Raw genomic sequence first — 26853 nt, 5'->3', positions numbered from 1 at the left:
ACAGCTGTCTGGGTTTACATTTGGGATTGACCTTTCAGTAAAATAAATGCTTAGCTCTATGACTCAAATGTAATGCTATTAGCATGGACACAGCAATGTTTTCAGCTAAATGCTAACCGCTGCACGCTAACATGCAGATATTTTACAGGTATAAGTGTTAATCATCTTCTCCATCCTGCTTTAGCGAGTTAGCACTAACACAAAGTAAAGGTGGTTTGAAAGGACCAGTGTGTAAGATTTATTGATATCTAGCGGTGAAGTTGCTGAAGCAAATAAGTGAACACCGCTCAAGTATGAATTTATGACCTGGGAATGAGAATGTTTGGTTTGGTCTTATATTCAGTTGATACACTAAACACACACATATAGTATAAATACTATTTTCCATTTCTGATCCTCCTAAATGTTACACACTGGACCTTTAAGTGTATTTGGTCATAGTTTAAAAGTATTGGAATAATTTTGACCTGATGATGGCGCTAGATCACAAACGTTATAACAATTAACCACATGGAGCATATTAATGTCTACCAAATTGCAATGGTCACCAAAGTCAGTTGGATTAGAGTTCATAAATACTGGTCCAAAATCTGATAAATCCAAGTGTTTCAGTCTGGACCAACCAACAGACATCTCTAGTACAGCAACATAGCTCATGTGGCTAAGAACCACTTTAATGAAATTACTGTTAAAACTATTTTGTCTAGATCCGATCTGAGCTAACAGAGGTTAAAAATACATATTTTCCGAGACTTCAAAGACATCTGTTTTGCAATTAAAGCTTAGCTACTTTGCATAAATGCAAAGGCCAGGATACAAACACAAAGTGTGCAGTGTCGCAGGAGTGGTAAAGGTGTACATTATTATGTGCAGTTCATTAAAGCAACTGTCAAAAACTGTTCAGAAATAAACAGCATAAAGGAGGCAGGTTTTGGAGTAATGACTGCACATCAATGCAGCACTGACTTTATTCTCAAACACATTATTAGAATCTAAAAATAAGAAAATCTTCATGGTTGTTGTTGCCCAGAGTCCTTTCATCTGCCAAAAAACACATTAATACAAAGAGATACAGAGCGAGAGAGACGTGTCTCTCATCATCATCATCATTAACACTAAAACAAAACTTGATTTGATTAAAAAAAACAACATTAAAACACAGCCAACCCAGCAACAGTTATAGTTTCTTAAATAGCCTCTGTACACAGAGAAATAGAGATGACAAAAGAGACCATGCAACCCAATCAGCCACTCTGCCTTCTCATTAACACTTCACACGCTCACACACACGCACGCACAGTTTGGATCCAAATCAATATTATCAACAGACATATGCCAGGAGGAGGAGCTGTCATCGTACAAAGGAGTATTTTTGTTTCTTTTTTTTTTTCTCCAACAAAGAATTGTTTGACATTTCATTATTTCAAGGACTAAAATACATTGAATTTCTACCCTGCAGATCTGAGCCTCACTGCCAGAGAACAATGAAAGTTCTTTAATCGTACACAATTATTCACAGTCAGCGCCTGGTTAAAAAGGCAACACTGCTCCACCTCTTTTCTCTTATTTGTCTTTAGCTGAATAAAGCAGTGTGAATTCAGCCATTATCGCTGCGTTCAACACCGCTTCTGTTCAGAATCACAATACGTTTTCTGTCTCTGCAGACAGTGTGTGGGACTTCAGTCCACACTGCATCAAACTCAAGGCTTATATTCATATAATTAAAGAACCAGTGGGGAAACACAGTTTGTGTACTATTTGGTTATCAACCTTTTGTTTGTGTGCTGCATTCAACTGACTTTGGCCGTAGAGGGATACAGCAACTACAAGGTTAAAAAAAAAGTAATCAACAGCTCAAACCATTATGTTACAGCAATGTACACTTGCTCATCAGAGCCTTTTGGAACTGACGGTAAACACCATCTTTACAAAATGAGGAACTACATATGAACTTTTTAGGGCAGACAGGAAACTAGACAGAATATCCCTTCTTTCTGAGGGAGTTTGGAGTATATACACCTATCATCATGGTTTACATTGTAGGACCTGCTGCTATACACATTTTCAATTCAAATCATAGCAAGTCTCATGCTGCAAAGGATCAGTACAAAACAATACAGCCAATAGCAGATGTCAGACCAGCCAAGGGACATGCAGGAGCCCTGTTCTTAACACTGTCCTGTTGCCCCTTATTAGAGACATTAGTAATAGACAGAAATGTCCCATTATTCTACTGCTTGGGCTTTAGTTTGAAGTGCTGAACTCGAGTTTAATCAAATGAAAGGTGGTCTGTTGGTTGGGTTCTCAGGGGGGTTGAGGTTGGAGTAGGGTGGCCTGGGTCCATGTAGAGATGAGGCTAGAGGTTCCGTGGTGTGGCAGTAGAAGGGCTTGGTTGAAGTTTGGTGTCACTTTGTCCTGAGATTAGCTCAGATAGAGGTGTTTGTCTCTCTGAAGACCTCTGCAGGAGGACAGGAGAAACAAAAAGTGAGGCCACAGTCACCAGTGCAACAGTATCTGACATCTGTTGCGTTGTTTAAGCACATGGGGCTGATACTAAACATTATATATATATATATATATATATATATATATATATATATATATATATATATATATATATATATACGAGCTTTGGAACCCTAGTACAAACAACTATTATCTATGTAAAGATATAGTGGAGTTATGGTGTCACCCTCTGCCTGTGTTGCTATCGCAGCCTCACTGTGGTTTGTTTCCATAGCCAGTCTGCTCCGTGTGCAGCTGAGTACAGAAACTGTTTTTATCATCAACGTCTGTGAATTAAGGATTTATTTCAACCAAAGCAGAGCTGGTGATTGTTGGAACAGTGGGAAGACTAACAAAGACAGTTTCGGTGAGTTTTATTTTGTTTCTGTCCACTTTAGAATTAAGTTATGATGTTACAATGATATGCAAGGTAAATTTAGCATTTTTGTCTATGGAGTCTGGTGGTGAGTGATACCAATATTACGGGCTGTTTCTGGTCAAACAAAAGGTATATCTCTGTAGAGATCCTTAGACACTTAGAATAACAATCCGAGCACTTTTAGTGCACGTACTTTGATGGCCGCAAAGATTAACATTAGCTTATGTTGCAGCCGTTGCTGCCTTTTTCATCAATATATTCACATGTAACGGTCTATTAAGGGTTTATTTTGACCAAACCAGCCTTGGTGATTGTTCAAAACACTAGCAAAATCGGTTTTGGAAAGTTCTATCTTGTTTCTGTCCCATTGTTTTGGTCTGAAATGCTGATGCTCTAGTGCGACATCCAGTGGCAAGTCAACCTTTAACCACACCCAACAGTGAAGTCACAGTGTCCTGGAGTACACCTGTACATCACTGCAGTAAGATGAGAAGGAGGTCAGCAAAAACAAGACTTTCAAGGCGAGTTCCTCTTTAAGAACAGTCGCAGTCTACCTACCCGTTTCCATGGTAATCATTGCTCCAATCCAGAGAGGGATGGTGGTTCGGCGTGTGTCGACCCAGCTGGTGGTAGTCCATTGATGATGTCATCACTGCTCCACTATTAAGCATACCTCCTCCTATTGGCTGGTAGTCAGACTGGAGGGAGGGGGCGTAGCCCTGGAATAAAAAAATGTGGTTAATAAAGAGTGTGCATGTTGGCATTTTAAAAACAATGTCAAGTTAATTATTGACTTGTTTACCAACAGAGTCAACAGTCGGAGCTGCAGCAGTAGCTCAGTGATGCAATTTGCATCAAAAATCTTTTTAGTTTTAGACACTTTCAGAGGACATCATTTCATATTATTTCCCTTACAAATAAACTTCCATAATCCCCTAAGAAATCAGAGACAGAAAGATGCTCCTTATAACATCAGAACTTGCCTGAGAATAATCAGTTTTCAAGTTTTCTTAATTATCAAAGCGATCTCAGAAGGCTTTACGGTGTAGCCAGGGGATACCTCGAAACTGATATCAGGGCTAGACTACCACTGCAGTCCGATTAGCAATTACAATGATGAAAGAGACATTTTGGCTAATCTAAACTGATATCGGCGTATGAATGCAAATGCTAATAAAAAAGCTAAATATTCGTTAGATAACAGACGATGGATAACAAGATTGCATTTTGGTCAATGTGTTCCGCCTGCTCTCCACACTGACTGTAGCATGCAACCAAAGCCTGATCAAACATGTCGGTCAACACTACTCGGACTACAAATGGAAACCAGAATGCTTCTTTGTTCTTCATCCACAGATTAATTCAGAAGCACTCATACCTATTTCAGAATACTTTTAAATTTGCAAAATGTACACTGACTTTGAAAGGCCTTGTTTTAGTTTATAAGCTTTGTCTCAATGGAGTTCCTTTGTCCATGTTTTCAACATGGTCCAGGTCATATTTCTTGGCAAAGAAAGTAAAATCCTTTACATTCATCACTGTGTTATTGTGCAGGTTTGAATGTGAGATGCCAGCGCAGTAATGGTGGCTTGTTTACGTCCTCCTTCAACCTGAATGAGTCCATAGACTCAGCTAATGGTTTTAGCAAACCAACCTTTAGCACTTGTTGGTAAAATGGTTTCTGATTAACAGGGACGTGAATGAATGAACTCAAGTGAAAAGGAGACAGATCACTCACAGGTTCATCAGCAGTAATTACAGTTTAGAGTGCTGATTTTATCATCTGCCAGGAGGGACGAGTGAAGAGGAGATGAAAAGGTAGGAGGAGAGGAGAAAGCAGGGGAAGGAGGAGGAGGAGGAGGAGAAGGAAAAGGAGGCAAGCATGTCTCTAACCAGAAGATACTTGAGGGAGGAGAGAGAGATGGAAAGAGGGAAAATGAGCGAGTGCAGTGACAAAGTGCAGGAGTGTGTGTGTGTGTGTATGTGTGTGTGAGAGAGAGGCTGAAAGGGAAGTTAATCTGAGTGTTGTGAGTGAAAGAAGAGAAAGAGGAGGACAGCAGGTGGTTTGGTTCTCCCCCCTCTCCTCCCCCTCTCCTCCCCCTCTCCTCCTCTACCTCACCTATTCATCCATTGTTGAGCAAATTCTTCTCCTTCACTCCTTCACAAAGACCCCATCTGCCTCTTTTGTCTCTCTCTCTCTCCCCTCTCTTTCCCCCTCTCTCTTTCTCCCTTCCCCCATCATTTCTCACTCTTCTCGCTCAGAGAAAAAAAAAGTTTAGAGCTCTGTCACTGTGTCCTCTCTTCTTTCCTTCACTTTTTCTTTTTGTTTGCTCTCTTTTTTTTTGCTAAAAATATGCAAAATGAGGGAGAGAGAAAGGGGGATTATGGGAGTCTGGGATTTAAAAGTGCACTATAAAAAGGGGGATAAAATTGGAAGTGAGACTCAGTGGCAGTCCATCCCCCCCATTTTTTTACTTGTTGGAGGAGACACTCGCATCATGTCGCAGCTACTCGTCTTCCTCTTCCTTCTGTTTTGATAGAGACGATCAACAGAGCAACTGAGAGATGAAGAGGCAGAAGGGCTGACTGACTGATTGACTGACTGGATTACATTACAGAAGTCCGACCAAAATTCACTCAAAAACTGATTGAAAATGTTTTTTCCATAAGAACTAACTTGACTATTATAATTGTTGATTGTCTGTATGTTATCACATCTATTCATCTATTTCTACAAACAGGTCAACTAACAGCAAAGTTTAAGACAACTGGATAATGTTTGATTAATGCAATTAGGAGAGGCGGGATTTATTTCAAAACACATTTTTTCAATTCATTACAGGTCTCGTCTATTTAATACTGAGGTCCACAAGGAAATGCTGCTGCCCTCCCTCCGGCTCTAGCACCCATCTCATTTCTACTGTGTGTTTGTGTTGACATATTCATCTGTCTCCATCCAACTCTGTGCAGATTTTAAATCAGCTAGCTGACCTCCAGGAAATGGGAAGACTGTGTGTGTGTGTGTGTGTGTGTGTGTGTGTGTGTGTGTGTGTGTGTGTGTGTGTGTGTGTGTGTGTGTGTGTGTGTGTGTGTGTGTGTGTGTGTGTAGGAAATGGTTTGATGACCCATGAGGGGCACAAATTGAAGACTACTGAGGAAACAATAGCTGCGTCCCAATTCTAAAAACTAAAGACTTCACACTACAGGAGTGGCAAACAAAGTATACACACAAAAAGATGGTTGGTCTTTGAGTGGACACTATGAGACAGAGGAAATAGAGACACTATAGCAAACAATTAAAACAGAAAATAGGAATGAGATTGCTCAGCAACATCTTGGAAAGCAAAAGGAAGTTTTAAATCTTTAGAAAAACACGTTGTCTCTTTGTTTGATGTTTGACGGCACATTTCATCATGTTCTCTTAGTATACACAAGAATAAAGTATGTGGCCTTCTTGTATGCTAACTGCAAAAACACTGTTATAACACTGCACCAAACTCTTCAAAGTAGGGATGGGACGATATACAACATTATTGCATATCACGATAAAAATGCTCAATACATTTATTGTGGATAATTTCCATTATCTGAATAATCATCAATATCCTCACATGGTTTGACCAGCATACAGTCCTATATTGATGTTCTGATTTATTTTGAACAAGCGGACAAGGTATAGACTACATCGTTTCAGTCATTCCAAAATCCTAATCCTGTCACCATGGCTGAAGGCTCGGCTGGCCCGTTGTATAGCCACGAAAAAAGAGGTCTGGAAATAGTATTTCCAAAATAAAGAACAAGAAACCCATCTGTGATGCAATAAATATGTGTTTCTTAACAAAATGCAAGGTGATTCCAGTATAGTTTAGTGCCATTTTGAAAGTATGAAGCATATTTTCATGATTATCGTGATAATGTGTGTCGCAATTATTTTGGCCAAGATAACCATGACATGAAATTTTCATCCCATGCCTACTTCAAAGTGTAAAACAAAACCCTAAAGACTAATTGCGTTACTATTTAATTCCTCTTTTCTTTTTGTTTTTGACAAAATAATTATGTAAAATGATAAGATGATGTGATCTCATAATCACAGTTTATTTGTATTGAAAATCAATAAATAGTAGGGGTGTGAGAAAATACTAGTGCACTTGAGTATTGTGATATGCTGGATGTTACAGGGATTATGATAGATATATCCCACTGTTCTGGTTGCATAAAAAAACTTTTATTCAGATTTTATTCATGTGTATTCTTTATACTGACAGCTTTCCTAAAATAAAATATTGAATTGTAATCCCTGTATCCTGATACACATAAACCAGATTCTTGCCAATATGCAGCTATAATCAATAGTTACAATGAATTATTGCCAAGCCCTTCAGAGACAAACATGTCTGTCATGTAAAAACACAAAACACATAACACATTTTATTAAGTCATTTGCATCCCCTTCGTTTGGCATGAGTAAATCTTTTGAAATCAATCAGTTTCACCCGGGGGAGTAAACCCAGACACTCTTTAAAATAACCACAATATTTTTTATGATCCTGTATTTTATTGCTGCAGTCTGTGCTTTAAAGCATTAGTCTGCTTGGATAAATAGCAGCTTTGAATATTTACTTTCTCTGTGCTCTGCCTGAAAATTCCTTTTTGCTATTGGACTGAAAATGTCAGTAGAAAAATTAATAATGGTGGAAAATTCAATATGACACAGTTTGATGGTCTTGACAGTTTGCAGAGAATGGATGGCTTGACATACTCAAAACATTTCATGTCACTTCAACAACTATAGTGGTAAATATGAAGTTTTTTTTATTCCACATTTCATATTGTCCTCAAATCCCATGAAAAGACCCAAACCAACAATGAAATGATCCTCCTAACAAGTATTGTGTATTTCAAAGCCTGATATATCTTTTTCCTCTGTGCCATAGAACTCCACTGTCTGACTTACTGAAAACTATCAATTAACAAACAGACGGAGACCAATGCACAGTCCCAGTCAACCAATCGTTAAGTCAGAAGATGTACACTCAGGGTGTGACTCACCTGTGTGATGGCAGGTGAGTGCGTCATTCCCAGTGCATGTCCACTGAGCTGCTGGTGCTGATGGTGTGGACTGTGCAGCCCCCCCAGGTGGGCCTGGCTGTGGAGGGGGGGGCTGACCTGGAGAGGAGGAGTGGATGCCGCCGTCATGTTGCAGAGGGACAGAGCTCCCTGGTGCGGGACGCTTGGCCGCGGCACCGTCCCTCTGGAGGACAGAGCCTGGAGCTGGGGGTGGATCTGGGTGTGAGGAGGGGGCAGGTGCTGGCTAAGGCCGGGGCTCGAGGCATGGGAGGGGTGTGAGGGGTGGGGGTACGTCATGTACATGCCTGGGTGCTGATGGGGAGGGAGGGAGTGAGGGTGGGCGAGTGAGTTGGAGGAAGGGTGTTGGCCTGGGTGCTGGCCTGGGTGCTGGCCTGGGTGCTGGCCTGGGTGCTGGCCTGCGTGCTGGCCTGGGTGCTGGCCTGGGTGCTGGCCTGGGTGCTGGCCTGGGTGCTGGCCTGGGTGACCAGGGTAGACTGAAGGTTTGGGTGTAAACATTGAGGTAGAAGAGGAGGAAGACGTGGAGGAAGAGTGGGGCGGCTTCATTTCAGATGGATCATTGTAGCTCTGGAGAACAGGAAAAGGTAAAACAGAAAGTCAGTTTACAGGTTTCACACTAAACTGTTCACTCCTTTAAAGCATCAGTTAAATACGTGTGTGTGTGTGTGTGTGTGTGTGTGTGTGTGTGTGTGTGTGTGTGTGTGTGTGTGTGTGTGTGTGTGTGTGAGAGAGAGAGAGAGAGAGAGAGAGCACCTGTGAGACGAGGCTGGCCCTGTAGGCAGCCAGTTGTTTCAGATACTCCTTCTTAGCCGTCTCTGTCCTCTTCTTGTACAACTGAAACACAAACATTTTACTTCTCTTTACTACTGACTATCAACTTTTATTACTGTTTACAGTGTAGGAAAATACAATTGTTACAAATCCATTTAATCAGCAGTACCTAATTAGTAACCGTTTTTATTAAAGCTGAGAATTATCAACAAAGTGCTGTGAGACATGAGTCAGATTTTGGCTGCATTAAATCATACTCAGGTGTAACCATCACAGGGCTTTCCCTCAGCTGACACAGTTAACTAATAGCACATAACAACAATAATGAATTCCCAAGGCGGCTATTAAAAACTCTGAATGTGAACTTTGTTAAATTCAGTTGACATGCCACTTGTAGCAACTTTGTGAGCTCAGTAATGATTTGTGGTCTCAGTGGTATTGTTAGAGCTGATTTTTCCCTGCAAAACTGTTGATTCCTGTCAGACGATGGAGCTACTCACTGTCCCTCTCATGCTTCTGAGTTTTACTGACGAAGATAGGCATGATATTTCTATCCACTGGGCTTTCTTTTACCATCTGCCATTGCCAAAACTCAGAAACAAGATGAAGAGTCTACAGCCATGCTAGCTTCTCTGTGAGGCTGTACTAAGGCACAGGGAGCTTTGAGCTAAATGCTAAGCTCAGAATGCTGATGTGGCCTCAATGACAATGATAACATGCTGATGTTTAGCAGGTATAATGTTTACCATCTTAGTTTAGCTGGTTAGCATTAAGTGTTGAAATGTTCAGAAAATTGCAATATTTTGTTTTGTGATATTGTATAAATTCTCAAAAACACTGTATCGATACCTATACCAGGTGAGCTACCAGGGAGTCCCACAGACACTTCGCTGCTACACAAACAAATATATTTACCATTTTAATGTTTCCAGATGTTTGATATCAGGACGTTGACCTGAGAACTGACAAGTTGAATGTTGTCCAATTAAAACGGACCTACCGCGGTGACGTTTGTGGTGGAGCTGTTAGTTTAATAGTCGACTTGGAAGGCAACGTTTGACAATAAGCTACATCAACACAACAGTATGTGGAGTAAACGACAGCCCCAAAACCGGATAGTTCACTGTTGTTAAATTGCAATGTGAGCGGCAGCCAACGGGGTGCATTATGCGGCAGGATCATTTAAAAGGCAACGACTACATTGTCGCTGCCCCATTTCGAACCGTGGCGGCAGAAATTTAACAGCTGCGGGCCGCCGCTCCAAAATCAGCATACAGGAAACACTGTGCATATAACACCTTGCTTACAGTACTGCAATATATCGCAATATACTATATCGTAACCCTCTTTCGTGATGCATAGTGTATTGCCAAATTCTTGCAAATGCACAACCCTGGTGAGCATGCTAACATGAGATACTTTTAACTGGACACAAAGTACAGCTGAGGCTGATGGGAATACAATTACAGGTTAAGGAATTTAGTCACAAATCGCTAAAAAAGTAGCACAAAGTAAGAAAATTTGACGTAATGGTGCTGCTAGATGAATTCAATTCATGAGATCTCCAAAGCGATTCCAATTCTCATTGTGGGGGACATGAATACATATACCAAATTTCATTGCAATCCATCCAATATTTGCTGAGATATTTACAAAAATGGAGGATGTACCTGTTTCTGTTCCTCTCCCAGACCGTCCCACATGGAGGCCACGATCTTTGACACTTCCCCGAAGGTAGCATTGGGGTTCTGGGCTTTGATGTTGGCTTGGGTGTCCCTGAAGAACAAGGCATAGGCAGACACTGGCTTCACTGGCTCATTAGGGTCCTTTCGCTTCTTCTTCTTTGGTGTTTTGGGTTTCTTGGAGATATCCACTGTTGCTGGCCTCTTCTCTCCTCCACTGCCCAGCTGAGAGGAGAAGAAGGAGGTTGAGTAGGACACAGTGAGGCAAATGGAAGGATGGACAGGGGGATGGAGGGACTTTATTTCAGTAGCAAAAATTGAGCAAAAACTAAAACAGTGGTATGAAAACAGCATATTTGGCAGTGTGAATTTTGTGTAGTAAATTGACTTCATCATGTCAAATCAAATGTCAAATATTACTGTTAACCTGGTATCTTAACAATTCACACCTCACACCTCTGTCTCTTACATGACATTTGACTTCAACCGTTCTGTCAAGCTATAAATCAACCACAGGGAACAAATATGGGAAACTCCCCACCAGTCAGTAGAACAGTTAGAGCCTCTCAGATGAGTGCTTAAGAATCATCAAGACTACACGCGCACACACACGCACCTTAATAATTTCACAGGATGTTTTCCTGAACGAACCATGTCATTTGGCACTAATTACTAATAAAATAGAGACAGGGTTCAACTGGTGCACCTAATTAGCAGTTAATAAATTCCAATTAAATGCTGGCTTTTAGTCAGTGCACAGCAGTTTAGCTGACCAAGCAGAAATGTGAAATTTGTTAAGAGACAAGCATATGGATCAATAAATATGAAGAATAAAGTTTCCAATAACAATAAATGATAAATACATAGCCCCTAAAAGTTGAGATAAGCCTACCAGAGGTAGAACAAAGCACACACACGTTTTTCATAACTTTACCATGTGTAGTTTTTGAAATGGATGGTTGTACAAAATGATTTTGCTGCAAACTAACAAACTACGCCCCTTACTTCAAGGACACGCCTCCCAACATTACCTTCAAAAGTGATAGAAAATAACTTTGTAACACAAAGAGAGCTAGAACATTGAAAATTGATGTATTGAGCCAAGAGAGATTATTTGATTCCATATTATCCATATCCATAACGTCGCAAAAGGGTATGACTACTCCCATATACCGCTTTGGGTAACATAACTACAAACAATTTTGTCTGCAAAACGCAACAAACATCAACAAACTTTGTTTTCTTCAATGACTGCAACAAAGCCATCTTATAATGCACATGTAGCTGGTATGATTGTGTTTACAGGCACACAACTTCTGCATGTCACCCCCATGTCATTTCCCTATAGTGGCCACCCTAAAGACGTTGGAATGGTTCTGCAATGAAGATTTTTTTTTTTTACCTTCCAAATTGTTGCCACCCGGTTTCAGCAACAAAAGCCGGGAGACTGTTCAGAGACTGACTGAGTCTGCAGCCTTTCCCCACAGGACTCCAAAGCACTGTTCTTTTTGTGACGGCTTCCAGATTGGTACACTGATCCCCTTTCTAGTTCTTCTTCTGACCATACACAATGAGTGTGTGATGTCTGGCTACAAGCAACAAATCCTCAAGATTTGTTGTTAAGTGACTTAGGCCTATCAGCTCCTCCAAGTGCTTCTGGCGTTTTGTGAAAGCAATTGTTTTTCCTATTTGGCGAAAACTGCTCGTCATATTACAGCCCGCAAGTGCATGGCAAGCAGCAAGGCACAAGGCTTTCCACTTGCCTCTCTGTCTGTATGGACTTTGTGTATTCGGATGAAAACTAAGACAAACATGCTTCGACTTGCATAATACAAGAGCAACACAAGTGTCATCACACTCATTGCTATCGGGTGAAGAAAATATAAGTTGTGTTGGCTTCGTTTTTACAGGAGGTACTTGATAAGCAGTATCAACAAGGCTGGGCTTTCCGCTTTGTTTGCAATTACACAACCAGCTCAGGTACACGTAGACTCACTGAGGAACAGACGATCATCTCAGCCAGAGGTTTTGAAGATACAGAAGAAACCAAAATCATCCAAAAGGATGCTGTGGAGAACCTAGCTGATGAGATGGGGGATCAAGAAGAGGCTGAAACCAAGAGAGTGCTACATGGCATCCATTTCACCAAGACATCATCATCATCACATGCTTGTATTGTGCAAGTTGCTGCATGTTTGGCCTAATGCACAAATGCCACACAGGCAAAGAGGTCTGTGCCAATCAAGTGAGTCACTGAACCAGTGATGTATGAAAAGGCAGAAGAAGTGCAAGATCTAACACATCTCTACTGCAAGGACAAACAATGCAGTCAACAAAAGAAACATCCTTGTTTTGTTTTTTTTTGTTCAAGAGGCAGAAATACAACATCCAGAATGCAATCTGATGCTAAAATTTTTATACAACCAACCATTTGAAAAACTAGACATATTAAAGTTATGAAAAAACTTTGTCTCCATTTTCCCTGCATTGCTCCTAATAGGAAACTTTAAAAAGGAAATAGTAGATCTTTAAAACAAAGAGTTAATTAAATGTATTTCAATATGTAATTAATGGTAACACAATATTTTCTGAGCTTGTATTTGTATATCTTAAATACATAAAGTAGATTATGTCATTTTATTCTCGAAACACATTTTTATAGCCAGGTTTAAATTGTAGAAAAAAGCTGTCCAACTAAGTGCATATCATATTATATAAAATAATATGTTCATTCATTTCATTTTATAATTTATATTATATAAGATTTACATCATTGTGTTCTTAAATGTTGCTCTTTGTTCATTTGTAAAAATTGCCTATGTTTGAAAGGTGCTATTCAAATAAACCTGCCTTGCTGAATGAGAATTTCCCTGTAATTAATAAAAGCTATAAGTGGGTACAGCTAATATTAAATGTTGTATTACTTCGCAAAAGCAGCCAATATTTACATGTGTACAACTGTATTATAAAAGTGAAAGCATGGTCTATTTTGTAGCAAGCATTAGCTGTATACTCGCTTATAATATTTCCTATCCACATCTCATTCTTCTATGCATAACCAATGAGAATAATGAAGTTGGTAAATATTATTCAGCAGTACAGTAATGGTTTCATTTCTGCAGAATATGAACAGTCAGTTTGGTGCAGAGTGCTTGTTTCAGTGTGAGACACCTAACAGTGAGGGAGCTGATTTCCATCTAGTTGATATGCAGGGAGAATGGGTCTATTATGACACATAACATTAACATAACAACTCTCCACTGTCTGCACATACACACCAATCACACAGGTATACACACACAAACACACAGCAAAACACAAATGGTTGCTACAGCCCATCGAGATATGACTCAGTGACTCATAGATAGAAACATGAGATACTGTGTGTGTGTGTGTGTGTGTGTGTGTGTGTGTGTGTGTGTGTGTGTGTGTGTGTGTGTGTTTTCATTTTTTTTTTACCTTGAGTCCATCATCATTGTCGTCCTCATGTGCTGAACTGGAGGGAGATGGTGTGGCAGATTTACTTCCAGGAGGTGAGGGAGAATTATGGGTAACAGAGTTCCCACTTAGCCCCAGCTGGGATTGGTTGATGGTGGACAACTGACTCGGCTGGCTCATGCCTGATTGGCTCCTGGGTCCAAGCGCTGCTTCGATTGGCTGTTGGCTGCTGGTGAACCGGGAATCAGAGTTGACCATCTGCTGCATCTGTGCAAAGACAGGAAGTGATTGTGACTGTTAGCAAATAAAGGAGAATATCAGGTTTCATTGGGAGTTTGATGACTTGCAGTGCTGAGACTCTCATTTTGACAACCTTGTCTGATTCATTATTTAGCTTCATCGCTCTTTATCTTCTGCTTTCTGCTATTGTTATTAATGCCTTGGCTTTTGATAGCCATGACCAAACACTGTAAAGTCCTGCACCTATAGGATGTCAGCCGGGCTACCCGAGTGTAATTTTCAGCCTTTAAAAAGGCGTAAAATATTTACCTCCGTCTTTCTCAGTGTGGGTTGTTTTCTACATGATTTGGCAGGTGATTGGCTATTTTCCACCATGCTCTGATGAAGGCCACTAGGTCGAAACTTTAGCATGTTTGCTGACTTGGCCAGTACAAATTGGTGAAATTGAGATTAGTCAAGTTTGTCCTGCTCTATTGGAACAAATGCCAACTGCTGTTCATTGAACATTACACCTTGAAAATGATCTGCTGTATTATATTTCTGTACCTGGACATACTATATGTGCTTTAGTGGCATTGTAGCCACTGAAAAAATTAGAATTTGTATAGAAAAGAGCTTTGCAGCAGTACTTAAAGAGATAGACATTTATCTCAGGGGTTGGTAGAGGCAAAACAGAGCTAAAATGACATAGAAATATGAATGCTTACAGTAAGTTACTGGATGTGTAAACAGGCAACTGTTTGCTAACACATTCACCACAACAACTTTAAGGCGACTAGCCAGTGGACATAGGGGAGCATTTAGCATCTAAAGATCCAGATATTTCTTTTGGGAGTTGGTGCAGACTGTATTTTAGTCAGGTCGTTGGAAACACAACTAAAAAAATCATGTGTTTAAGCAACTGTTTGCCAACACGTGTGTTGTATTTACAGCTTTTTCCACTACCCCCAAATGGAAAACAGACAGCTCGTACTTTGCCCTCAAATCAGGTTTGTATCTTGGATTCCGTAATGGACTGAACAGAAGGTGTGCCGAGACACTATCTGAGCTACATAACATGTTCACGTAACAGACCTCGTTGGGCTCTGAAACAGAGTGTGCCTTGCTTGACAGGGTCTGTACAGTGTGCCGCAGTCCAGGATTCACTAATAATGAAATCTGATAGTAACCGTGGCAACAGGCAATACAGGTCAGAAAGAAGATGGGATCAGAAGTCACACTGATGTGTAAATACACCCATAGAGACTCTAAACTGCATTTGCTTTGCTCCGGAGAAGTGGTTACATAACTTTATCTTGAGGAGACGTGGTGTCCACAGGTGCAGACTGAATAGATACAAGCTCTGGTTTATTCCCTTGTGCATCCACGTCCTCGATAATTTGTCAGAAAGCTGATGTATTGCCAGATATTAAGTGACCAGACAGTCCAGTTTTACTGGCACACCTGTGTCATGAATGCATAATGTTTCATTGTGCATCTTTCAAAGCAAACGTTTCCCAAGAGACAGTGAGAGGCATCTTGAATAAATCTCATATAAAGTGGAAGAAAATGTCAACATGCTTGAGTCAATATATATACAATCAAATAAAGTGAAGGGCATCTTATATATAATAGTTAGTTAATGTTAACTAGGGCTGCACAGTTGATCGAAATCAAATATGGCCAAGTGCAATATCCAAATTGCAGAAGCTGCAGTTGTTCGAAGGTGAACAGCATTATAATGAAGTACAGTAGTGCTGCAGATTCCCTGGTCAACAAATCTGGTTATACAGATGTAAAAAAAACATATTTGTTTGGTACAGAGCCCAATAAATGTCACATCATCATGATTTAAATTTTTTTTTTTAAATTCAAAATAATCTCAATATGTTTCTAAAATATTGTGCAGTCCTAATCTTAACGCATTTTAATATCACATTAAAATGTATGTTCATATAACTGCAACTTCTCCGCCATGAAACTAGAAGCCTCAAAGCACTTATTTGACTTTAAAGTTTAAAGCAGTAGTAGTATAGTTTGCTGTGTGAGCCCACTGTGTCGTGTCTTTACTGGCATTGCCAAAATGTGTGCAGTCTTGTAATGAGTCAGTCAGTCATCAGTCTTATTTTGTCCATTTCTGAGGAAAACAAAAGTTATCATTGCTGACACCCTCAGCGCGGGACCTTTGACACCTATCATCACAACTATGAAGACGGGACTCGGGTTGATGATTTGTATTTAGAGTTTCCTCTTAGTAAGCATCGAATAATAGCGGATGTGGTCTGTTGCGCTGTGCCCCTCTTGGGAACACATTACCTGAACTTGGTTACCGGCAGCAGCCTCTGAATGCTGCTGTGGTATTCAGATGGAACACAGAGTGACATTTCTCTAACATAGGAATCGGCTTTCAGATTGGCGTACGTGCTGGGAGAAATGTTGAAAAATAGTAGCTGTGGTTTGGCATTGGTTGGGTTGGGACTTCAATAAATGTCATATTAATAAACAGTCAAAACATCTTGCTTTCATAATCCTCTACAAAGCTTTTACTCTTTGTCAAATGTATTTGAAGGCTCGCCTCATTTACACAAATAGTAAACTGTTTGAAGACCTGATGAAAATACATTGATTTAAATCAATGTACCTTTTTACTGAAAAACATTACATTTTTGGAAATATGTCTTTGCAGATTAAATTTAATGACTGAAAATTCTTATATATAATTCCATTATATGTGACATTATCATATTATTATATAAATAACTGTGTGTGTTATATGCTTACACTGCCTGGCTGAGGATGACAGATTGGTACTGGCTTAACAAAAATGCACCACAGGAAAATGCAGAGTAAGATATTTAAAGAATGGAAAGAAAGTATTTACATCACTAGCAGTGTCTGTTGACAGGAACAGAAGGGTCACAAGGTCACAAACTTAAAAACTAGATGCATTACTAATGGAAAAAATATTAATCGGATTTTCCTTTGGGGGGCGGGGTCAGAAAAGCATTTGTGATGGTGGCCTAAGAGAATAACAGAGGGGGAACCCCAGCTGAAATCAGTGCGAGTAATGACTGACTCATGCCACGATAAGGGAAAAAGCCCTGGCACAGCACATCTTCACATAGGTGTGGTTAATGACGGGATTTCAATATAAAAAGTGCAGTTTTTCACCTAATGCTGTTTTTCCACGCCGTGGTGCGACTTGACTCTAGTTGCTCTCTTTTTGGTTTTCCATTGTCTAAAGTTAGGGATAGTACCTGGTACTTCTTTCGGTATCACCTCAGTCGAGGTTCCAAGCGAGCTGAGCAGATACTTTATGGTGGAGTGAAAACAACATGTGGTGGTCAATTGATGGAGTGCAGATGTTCCTCTGTTTGGTTGCTGATGAAAGGACCTCAAAAGGAAAGGATATCCAACTTAGTTCCTGTTTATTTAGGTCACGTTAATGATGTCGCAGCAGTTTCACATGGCGTTGCTACAACAATCAACTAAGAATCCTGACTACATACTCGAGCCAAGCCGAGCCGTACAATGCAGTGGAAACACGGCATAAATGTAAAAAAAAAAACAAGAAAGCCAAAGACTACTGATAACTAGTAATTGTTTATTTATAAAATTAATAACATTTAGTAATTCAATACTGCAAGTATTAGTTCATATTAAATTAAGAATTTGTAAAGCAGAACACTAAAGACAAAATCAAGCTTTAAAACAGTAACATGAAACACATGAATATGCAGTATCTCTATGTACAGTATTATTATTTTCCTGTGATCAATTGGTTTTCATTTTTATCTCCCCATTGTTGATTGATTTTAATTTTAAACATTTGTATCTGCCCTGTGATTCCCAATTAGGCAAATATCGGCTGATACCGATGTTTGGTCAAAATAATGTGCATCCCTATTTCAAAAGTTGTTTGTTTTTTTAAATTGATTAAACAATATCACCACATTGTATGTAGTCACTGTTCTGGTGCTTTGGATCATATCACATGATCTTTATCGGAGGATGGAGTTTGCCCAGTTGTCAGGGAATTGTAGGTGTTACAATTTCCATTTGTATGTTTATATCTTTCCATAAAAATGATGCTGATAATAACTAGGATGCCAGTGAGGTTACTTGTGATTACTATCTCTTAGACTGCAAACTTTTATCCAGAGCAACAGTGCAAACACCAAAATATTCTATTTACTAAAGCAACAAATTCTCACATGTGGAGTCACCATATATTTATATAAATCGACTAATCATTGCAGCTTTTTTGTGGTTGACTGATCCAACAGATATTTGATTTTAGAATGAGAAATGAACACTGTGTCCAGAACTATTATGCAAGGGTGGGAAATATAGATAAAATCTGGTGTCACGTTGTATGAAATTCTATGCTGCAATATTGGTAAAATGAAATACCTGTAATATCAAGGTACTTCATCAAATTGACAAAAGTGCTATAAATCCAATATCTCCATGAAACTTGGTACGAAATGCATAGTAAAATGCTCAAATTTGTGATGTATTTGTGCTTGGATTTTCTATCACTGAATGTTACATTTTTGTAGGGTGGTGTTCTTTTCTTTGTTCATCCACATCACTGCTCATGCAAACTACTCAGACATGGTGGGTTTAGAGCAAATGTTTTGTGAAAATGACTATAGGTTGAATCACTTTTTGTGTTAGTCAGTACACAACAGACAAAAGAAAAGAGAGTCTGGATGTTACTGGATGTAAGTGTTAAAATAGATTATGACTTTGAACCAGATAGAACAAAATCACTAGTGGAAAAGCACCAAATTAAGTTCCCTACGCCAATAATTTTAGATGTTAACCTTCAATCAGACAGCAGCCAAAACTAAAAAAGAGCAGTCCTGATCTCAATATTAACTGAGTAGTCTTGCCTCCTCTAGGAATAATACACACACACACACATTGACTTGAATCTTCCCCCTACCCACCCCGATTAGGTTGAGCCAGACATGGTTGCCAGGCAACCATCATTCATGGACTGGCAGTAAATGAATGTTAGTATGAGAATATAAAAGCGAGGTAGAGAGAAGGAGAGAGAGAGAGAGAAAGAAAGAGAAAGAGAGAGAGAGAGAGAGAGAGAGAGAGAGAGAGAAAGAAAAGGTAGGGCTGAGAGATGGAAAATAAGACCCTTCAGGCCTCTAAAATAATTATCTTCAGTTAACAGACAAGTTGGTCACAATCAAAAGGAACAAAAATGAATTATGTAATTAAAAAGCAGTCTGTGTTATGGTGTTTTATAGTCATTCTAGTTCAACTACATTCAAGGTTGAGAGCTTATCATGAGGTTTTCAAACTGACACTTAATATTACAGCAGGTAGATTTAATATGGAGGAGACAGCAGACAGAAAGATCAAGAGTGGGAGGTGAGAAAGTTTCATTCTTAATAAAATGAGAAATCTTTATTACAGATACTGACACATATATACCTGTTACCCCACTGAATACTCAGTTTCTATGGCAGTTGAAGTAGCTCAGTCTGAGGTGAACCTTTCATTTCTTTAATGTATTACACAGTCAGCCACATCTGAATGTCACAGCTAAAAGCAAGACTTTCACTTTACTGTGAAATGAAGACTTAAAATATGAGGAAAATGTCACATCGACCAGCAGCCGCGATTCAAATAACACTGCCTCGGGCGATATCCTATTTCACTTAGTTAAACTGAATAAAATATAAAAGAATATAGTTAATAAACATCAGCTGGCAGTCAGATATTCAGACTTACTGAGATCAGTTTTCTCAGTTAAATATCTTTGAGCAGGACACTCTTAAATATGTCTTTTGAGTATCAACAAAATCCAAGGTGACAAGCAAAGTGGAGCAGCAGTTGGTCTGCTTGAATTTACCTCAGTTTTAATGACTTCACTGGTGAAAGGTTTTTGCAGTGATAAAAGTATACATCGCTTCATAGAAATCACTCCTACAACATCACGTACTAACTTATAGAATATTTCCAAATATTGCTTAACACAGTCTCTGGCAGCACTTTTGAACTACGAGGAAGGAGACGGCACAACAGAAGTGGATTATGCAGCAGCACTAGTTTAAGGGGTTTTTTATGCACATTTTGATACTCTGGAGTATCATCCTTGAGCTGATCTTTGACATTAGATGGTAGGGCTGTTGTGCCAGTTAAAGTGTGAAATAGGGTGTTATTGGAAAACAAGAAGTTTCCAAGGATAAATAAATATGGTAAATCCATGAAGGAGTGCTCCCTTTGGAGTGACACCAGAAAAACATACTGAACAATTTCTTTTCTGCTATGGCACTTGAGTCATTTCTCAAGCACTTTAATTTTATTCCTTAAATCTGCAGTCTGTAACCTGTCCTCTGCACTGCATCTGTATTTCTTGCCTTCTATTTTTTGCCTTTTTCAATTTATTTTACTCTTTATTTTAACAGTTCTAATGTATTTCTTTACTTTACATACTGTAAAGCACTTTGCTTCTGTATCTGAATGGTGATATACAGATGAACCTGCATTGCCTCCCGACTTGTTCTCACTGTTCCTCCTTTAATAAAAACACTTAAGTTAAGTTAACTTTAGAGAACATGAACCTATTATTCCCCTGTCAAAGTATAGTCTCATCAACTTTCTGAGCAAAGAGTTAAACATTTTGGGACTGGAAGAAGTTTAGAGTTTTTAATAAATTATAAAAAGACATAAATTAATGAAGGACAGATTTGCAAAGTAGAGCGAGAGGAATGGAAAATGTATTTCATTTTCAAAAGTTTTGTGCTTTTAAACTTTTGTTTTACATTCAAAATGGTTAAATTAAGATAAAAAATATTTATTTTTGCAGATATATCAATTTGTACTACAAGATTGTGAAGGAGTGGTGTTTTCTACTATGTAGAATCTTGAAGCTAAAACACAGCCTTAGTTTATCAACACAGGTGTCACTTATTATGTCAGACTGGACTTCTCCTAAGTAATGGGTGGGCATGTACAGACTCTGTTCGAGGCTGAAGACAACTTTCCTGTCTGCCATTATTTAAAAGTCCCCTTCACTCAGCAGTATACCAATACCATGGTGTGAAAATGGAAGGTTATCATACTGTGTACATTTGCTTATCTATGGTATAGAATTCCACTGTATCAGTGTTATGAAAAAATTTGGGGCATAATATTTTTGTGAAATTATAATAATTCAACCAAAAAGAGTAATTGTAACTGATGATAATAATAATAATTGTGTCATACTGTGAAACTGTCATATTTTCTGAGATGGTTATTGCAAAACTGTCACTGTTGTAACCCTAGTTCCCTCACTGAGTTGTTTGTAGGGATGTGTATTGTCGAGAGTCTGGCAATATGATACGTGTCACAATACAGGGGTTACGATTTAATATATTGCGATATTGTGAGCAAGACAATATATTGGGATTTTTTAGGAAATCTGCCCACAGTATGCAAACAATCTGAGCAAAAAGTCCCTGTAACATCCAACATCATAGCTCTCAGTTTACATTCACAACACTGCTGTATAGCAGTCGATCTGAACTAAATATTGCGATACATTTTTCTGTATTTTCTTCCTCCCCTCGATATTTGAGCTTTACTGTGCAGAATGATGTCTGTGCTGAAGGGGGAAAGTTTCAAATGGTATTAAAGGCCTGTCCCATATAGAAGCCTGTTCCAGTTAAAGGCAGGTTGAGTTCAGAGATTGAAGCAAATAAAAGCCTGGGCTATTAACTGAAGTTTTATGGTACTTCTGAAAATGTGTGTGTGGGTGTGCAGGGCATTGTGTAGTGGTTTAACAGACTAAAGGTCAGGTTTTCCAATGTTATGTCACTCATTACTAAAGCAAAAACGGCATTAATGTGTGATTTATTGGTGACCACTTACCACAGACAGAGTGCTGGTCATTGGGCCGCCATTCGGGCTGAATGTGCCGCCATCTTGGTTCAACATAGCAGTTCCATCTTGGTTACCAGACATGCGAGGGAGATCCATGCCCTGGAGCTGGTAGGGGTGGTGCGGAGCTGAGCTGGAGGGTGGGTCCAGAGGGTGGTATGGTCCAGAGGGGGAATCATGGGGGAGATGTGGGGGCAGCATGTGGTCTGGCAGGGTGGGGGGAGTGATGGGCGGGATGTTGAAGTCCTCGTCGCCCAAACCACCCACTGAGTATGACTAAAGAGAGACAGAGAGAAAATATAACTAAAGACACTCGTAAAACTATACTTTTTAAAGTCCATTAGAGTGTTTTTAATATTTTTCATCACACCGTTTGTTTTCTTACTGACTCCTCCCTAATGTGGGACAAAGTCAAGTTTGGGGAAACTGACATATCGCGATAGAGCTTGGCTGGATGGGCAATGTTGCCTTTAGTTGAGTGACAACTTGAAGAAAATCAATAAGAATTACATAGGGGACTATAAGAGACCCAAGTGTCATGAAACATTACTGTCAGAGATAATAGATGGAAGAGATGGAAAAAGTGCCCATCACCATTAGCCCAGAACACTGAATCCAGTCTGAGCTACATGTAGTCATTCTTCCTCAGCCAGAGCTCCTATCACAGACTAATTATCACTAATGATATTCCCAGCCTTGAACAAAAGCCTTGTGAGCAAATACTCACTCATTCAGCAACACAACAACACAGTCATTTATGTGTACAAGCCCTCCTTTGCCGGAGAGAATACACACAGGCGGTTCGCTGTGTGTAAAAATATATCAATGCTAATCTGACATGCAAAAAGAAAACCAGAAGCAGTTCCGTATATGATAATGAATTATTCTGAGAGCAGAGACAAATGAGAATGAGACATGAAGAAGGAAATGGAGTGAGAGAATCGTGAAAGAGAAGAGTGAGAGACATTAGGGTGAAAAGAGAGAAAGAGAGTGTGTGTGTGTGTGTGTGTGTGTGTGTGTGTGTGTGTGTGTGTGTGTGTGTGTGTGTGTGTGTGTGTGTGTGTGTGTGTTAGAGAAGCTCTCTCATACTAATCTGACAGAGGAGATCTTTTATAGAGACTGACAGCCTTTTCTGCTTGGCTAGCCACACCAGTCTCTCCCTCTCGTGCTCTTTTGCTCTTCATCTCTCACCGTCCTTCTCCTCCTACCACTCTTTCGTTCTTTTAATCTCATCCTCGATTTGTCTTTCATCTCTCTCTCTCTCTCCCTCCATCTCTATCCACTCTTTCGTTCTCTCTCATTCTTTTCTACTCTATCTCAAGCCCACATGCTGTGTTGAGTTATTATGAGTTCCATGACCTGCGAGCTGAGTGATAAGTAAGTTAGGGGTCGAGTTATGTGGCGTATATGCTCACTATGTAATTAACAGCTACTGTGGTAAACCACAGTTTGAGGTGATAGTTCCACTCATTTAAATTAAATTGTCGGAAACAGAAAAAATAAGTGTGCTATATGGAATATGGAAAATACAATTTTTTTTTTACAAAATACAAACAATTTAAGCCTAAAGAAACATCCTGTTATTTCCCTTTCCATCGCTAATTCACAAGGATCTCATTTTAAATCAGGAAAATATTAAATATTGTGCAGATACCTGATAAACTGATGTTTATCTCTATGAATCACAACCATAAAAATTTTTTGATCAACTTTTAAAAACATATTAAAGGGACAGTTCAGCCATTTAGTACTGCCCTCCCAAAAGTAAAAAAAAACCAAAAACTATGAACCCTACACTTCCCATAATGCAGCTCAATAGCATCTTCTGTATTCTCTGTGACTAGTACATTGACTTGACATGTAAAATCGGTGGCTTTGCCCTCTAATTACAGTTAAGGAGATCTACAATAGACCTAGTAAGACTGTATCTTAAGCCTCTAATTTAAGGATTGTATACTGCATTTTCACTGTAAGTATTTCTGCTACTAGAACCAGGTTCTTGCAACTTATTTATAGTGCTACACAGCTTCTACATACTCTAGTAAATTTCAATCGAGGATGCTTTTGATGTAAAGTTCTTTTCTCAGGCATGACCAGCTCCAGTCACTGTGGCCAGTGGAGTCAAATTCCAATCACAGACTGTATGATTAAAAAGGGACGTAGTCTCCATTACGTTAGTCATAGTTTTCTGAAGAGTTGTTGTGAAGCTCAGTGTGGCCGGCTCTGGTCATTGCCATCTTGGCAGTCCTGAATCCGCCGACTAATACACAAATTGGCAAAGAGGTGGCGCATGGGTGGAGCTGAGCCTGATTATTGTTAACGGCCACCTTTGATGGAACCCACCTGTCCCTCAAAGTGGCCATTCCCTTAGGTATGCATAACTTGAGCGTTAATATAATTTAAATGGTTGAGTAATATGAAAATGTATACCCTTACCCATGTCATGAGCAGGGAAATTAACTATAGAGAACTGTACCAGGCTATAAACATGTTTATTGCTGCTGCAAAGTTGGGCATTTTAATATGGGGCCTGATGGAGATAGATTTTAGTGGCCATTGGAGGAACTGCAGTTTTTGGCACTTCCTTTGCTTCATTTGTCAGCCCCAGAAGTTGCCGCTTCATTCCAATCAGTCCCAAATGGGTCTGAATCTTATAATCTTATAAGTTACTGAAAACATAACTATATAAAGCAATAGAATATTAGACTTCAACTATCAATTCAAATATATTTCTGAATTCCTCTCTTTTAAATGTTTAATATTCAAATGTTGCGCAATTTCAAAAATGTTTCCCCTATATATATATATATATATATATATATATATATATATATATATATATATATATATATATATATATATATATATTCAGATAGATAATTTCAGTCAGACTGAGTCCATCTCAGTATTCTACTACTAGATTCAAATTGCTGAAATTCAGTGAGCTCAATTCGGATCTAAAGGTCTGGGTTGGTCAGAGTCAGATCCTAAAATTCAATTCAAGATTATAGATGAGTTGCCTATGTTTATGCAGTGCTTCCAGCTATTGCCTGAGCACTGAAGGGTAATGAGTGTATGACTACATATCACATGGAGCCGTTTCTTGGCTTGCATTCCTGTTCAGTCACCCACCAAGTTCTCTAGTTCCGTTCTGCAATCAAGTAATTCCCTTTCTTTCTAGAGCCTTTCATCAAGTCAGCTACAGTTGAGAGAACACGTATTTGATACACTGCCGATTTTGCAGGTTTTATTGTTATTTTATTGTTATTTGATCACCTACCAGCCAGTAAGAATTCCGGCTCTCACAGACCTGTCAGTTTTTCTATAAGAAGCCTTCCTGTTATCCACTCATTACCTGTATTAACTGCACCTGTTTGAACTTGTTACCTGTATAAAAGACACCTGTCCACACACTCAATCAAACAAACAGACTCCAACCTCTCCACAATGGCCAAGACCACTGAGCTGTGTAAGGACATCAGGGACAAAATTGTAGACCTGTAGATTTGACCATCTGGATGATCCAGATGAGGAATGGGAGAAAGTCATGTGGTCTGATGAGACAAAAATAGAGCTTTTTGGTCTAAACTTCCCTCGCCGTGTTTGGAGGAAGAAGAAGGATGAGTAGAACCCCAAGAACACCATCCCAACCGTGAAGCATGGAGGTGGAAACATCATTCTTTGGGGATGCTTTTCTGCAAAGGGGACAGGACGACTGCACTATTGAGGGGAGAATGGATGGGGCCATGTATCGCAAGATCTTGGCCAACAACCTCCTTCCCTCAGTAAGAGCATTGAAGATGGGTCGTGGCTGGGTCTTCCAGCATGACAACGACCCGAAACACACAGCCAGGGCAACTAAGGAGTGGCTCCGTAAGAAGCATCTCAAGGTCCTGGAGTGGCCTAGCCAGTCTCCAGACCTGAACCCAATAGAAAATCTTTGGAGGGAGCTGAAAGTCCGTATTGCCCAGCGACAGCCCCGAAACCTGAAGGATCTGGAGAAGATCTGTATGGAGGAGTGGGCCAAAATCCCTGCTGCAGTGTGTGCAAACCTGGTCAAGAATTACAGGAAACGTCTGATCTCTAATTGCAAACAAAGGTTTCTGTACCAAATATTAAGTTCTGATTTTCTGATGTGTCAAATACTTATGTCATGCAATAAAATGCAAATTAATTAAAAAATACAATGTGATTTTCTGGATTTTTGTTTTAGATTCCGTCTCTCACAGTCGGCAGTGTATCAAACACTTGTTCTCCCCACTGTAGTTTCAAAAAGTTAAAGGGACATTGTGTAGTGTTTTAAGTATTTTATTAGCTAAAATCAATGTCTTCATTCATAAATGTGTCCTCATTGATGTAAAATTACCTCTGCCAATGATCTGACTTATCCTTGTAAGCAAAGAATTTCTTATCTGTATGTACATTGGACGAGCAAGTCCATGGAGGCTTCCATGTCGTTCCGCCATTTTGAAAAACTATAATCACCGAGAGGGACATAAAGCACTAGCCTACCTGTCTAGCTAACAACGCGTTTTCGTTCAGAGCCAGCGTCACGTGACTGAAACCAGCTATAACGGAGAAGGAGATCAGTGAGAGGCGCTTGTCACTGCCACGGCACATTTGAAAGTCTGCACTGCACTTTAGTTAATAATGGAGGATCATACTTATGCCGAGCCACAGGAGAAGGAATCCTTGTCACCAAAAAAGCCAAAAAGGGAATTAAAAAGGCAACGTGACTTGCAAATTCAAAAAACGAGGGTAAACATCGGGGTAGCTTTTCCCAGGTGGAAAGACTTTCAAAAGGGACGCTGAAGTTGCCTGCTTTCTCCTCGACAGGTAGGCTTCTTGGTACATAACGGCTACCGTAGTTGCAATACGCATGTG

General features: G+C 39.6%; 1 protein-coding gene across 2 annotated transcripts in view; it reads right to left on the bottom strand.

Annotated features, from left to right (window-relative positions):
- Nucleotides 1-929: 929 nt before the first annotated feature.
- tox (thymocyte selection-associated high mobility group box) overlaps nucleotides 930-26853 on the bottom strand; it is a 49981-nt gene continuing 24057 nt past the window's right edge. Inside the window, exons 4-11 of one of the 2 annotated variants that reach the window (XM_051396164.1) lie at nucleotides 21961-22245; nucleotides 13885-14130; nucleotides 10414-10650; nucleotides 8726-8806; nucleotides 8431-8539; nucleotides 7937-8370; nucleotides 3443-3603; nucleotides 930-2458 (exon numbers count right to left, since the gene is read on the bottom strand). In XM_051396164.1, coding sequence (XP_051252124.1) covers nucleotides 2422-2458; nucleotides 3443-3603; nucleotides 7937-8370; nucleotides 8431-8539; nucleotides 8726-8806; nucleotides 10414-10650; nucleotides 13885-14130; nucleotides 21961-22245 — 1590 coding nt within the window. In that variant the 3' untranslated portion in view covers nucleotides 930-2421. Of the gene's footprint in view, nucleotides 2459-3442; nucleotides 3604-7936; nucleotides 8540-8725; nucleotides 8807-10413; nucleotides 10651-13884; nucleotides 14131-21960; nucleotides 22246-26853 lie in introns of both variants that reach the window. The other variant, XM_051396154.1, reaches the window with a different exon arrangement.

The sequence above is a fragment of the Dicentrarchus labrax genome, unplaced genomic scaffold (genome assembly GCF_905237075.1).
Source record: "Dicentrarchus labrax unplaced genomic scaffold, dlabrax2021, whole genome shotgun sequence".
Classification (NCBI taxonomy): domain Eukaryota; kingdom Metazoa; phylum Chordata; class Actinopteri; family Moronidae; genus Dicentrarchus; species Dicentrarchus labrax.
Note: the sequence above shows the minus strand (reverse complement) of the source record. Positions and strands in the feature narration are given on the sequence as shown.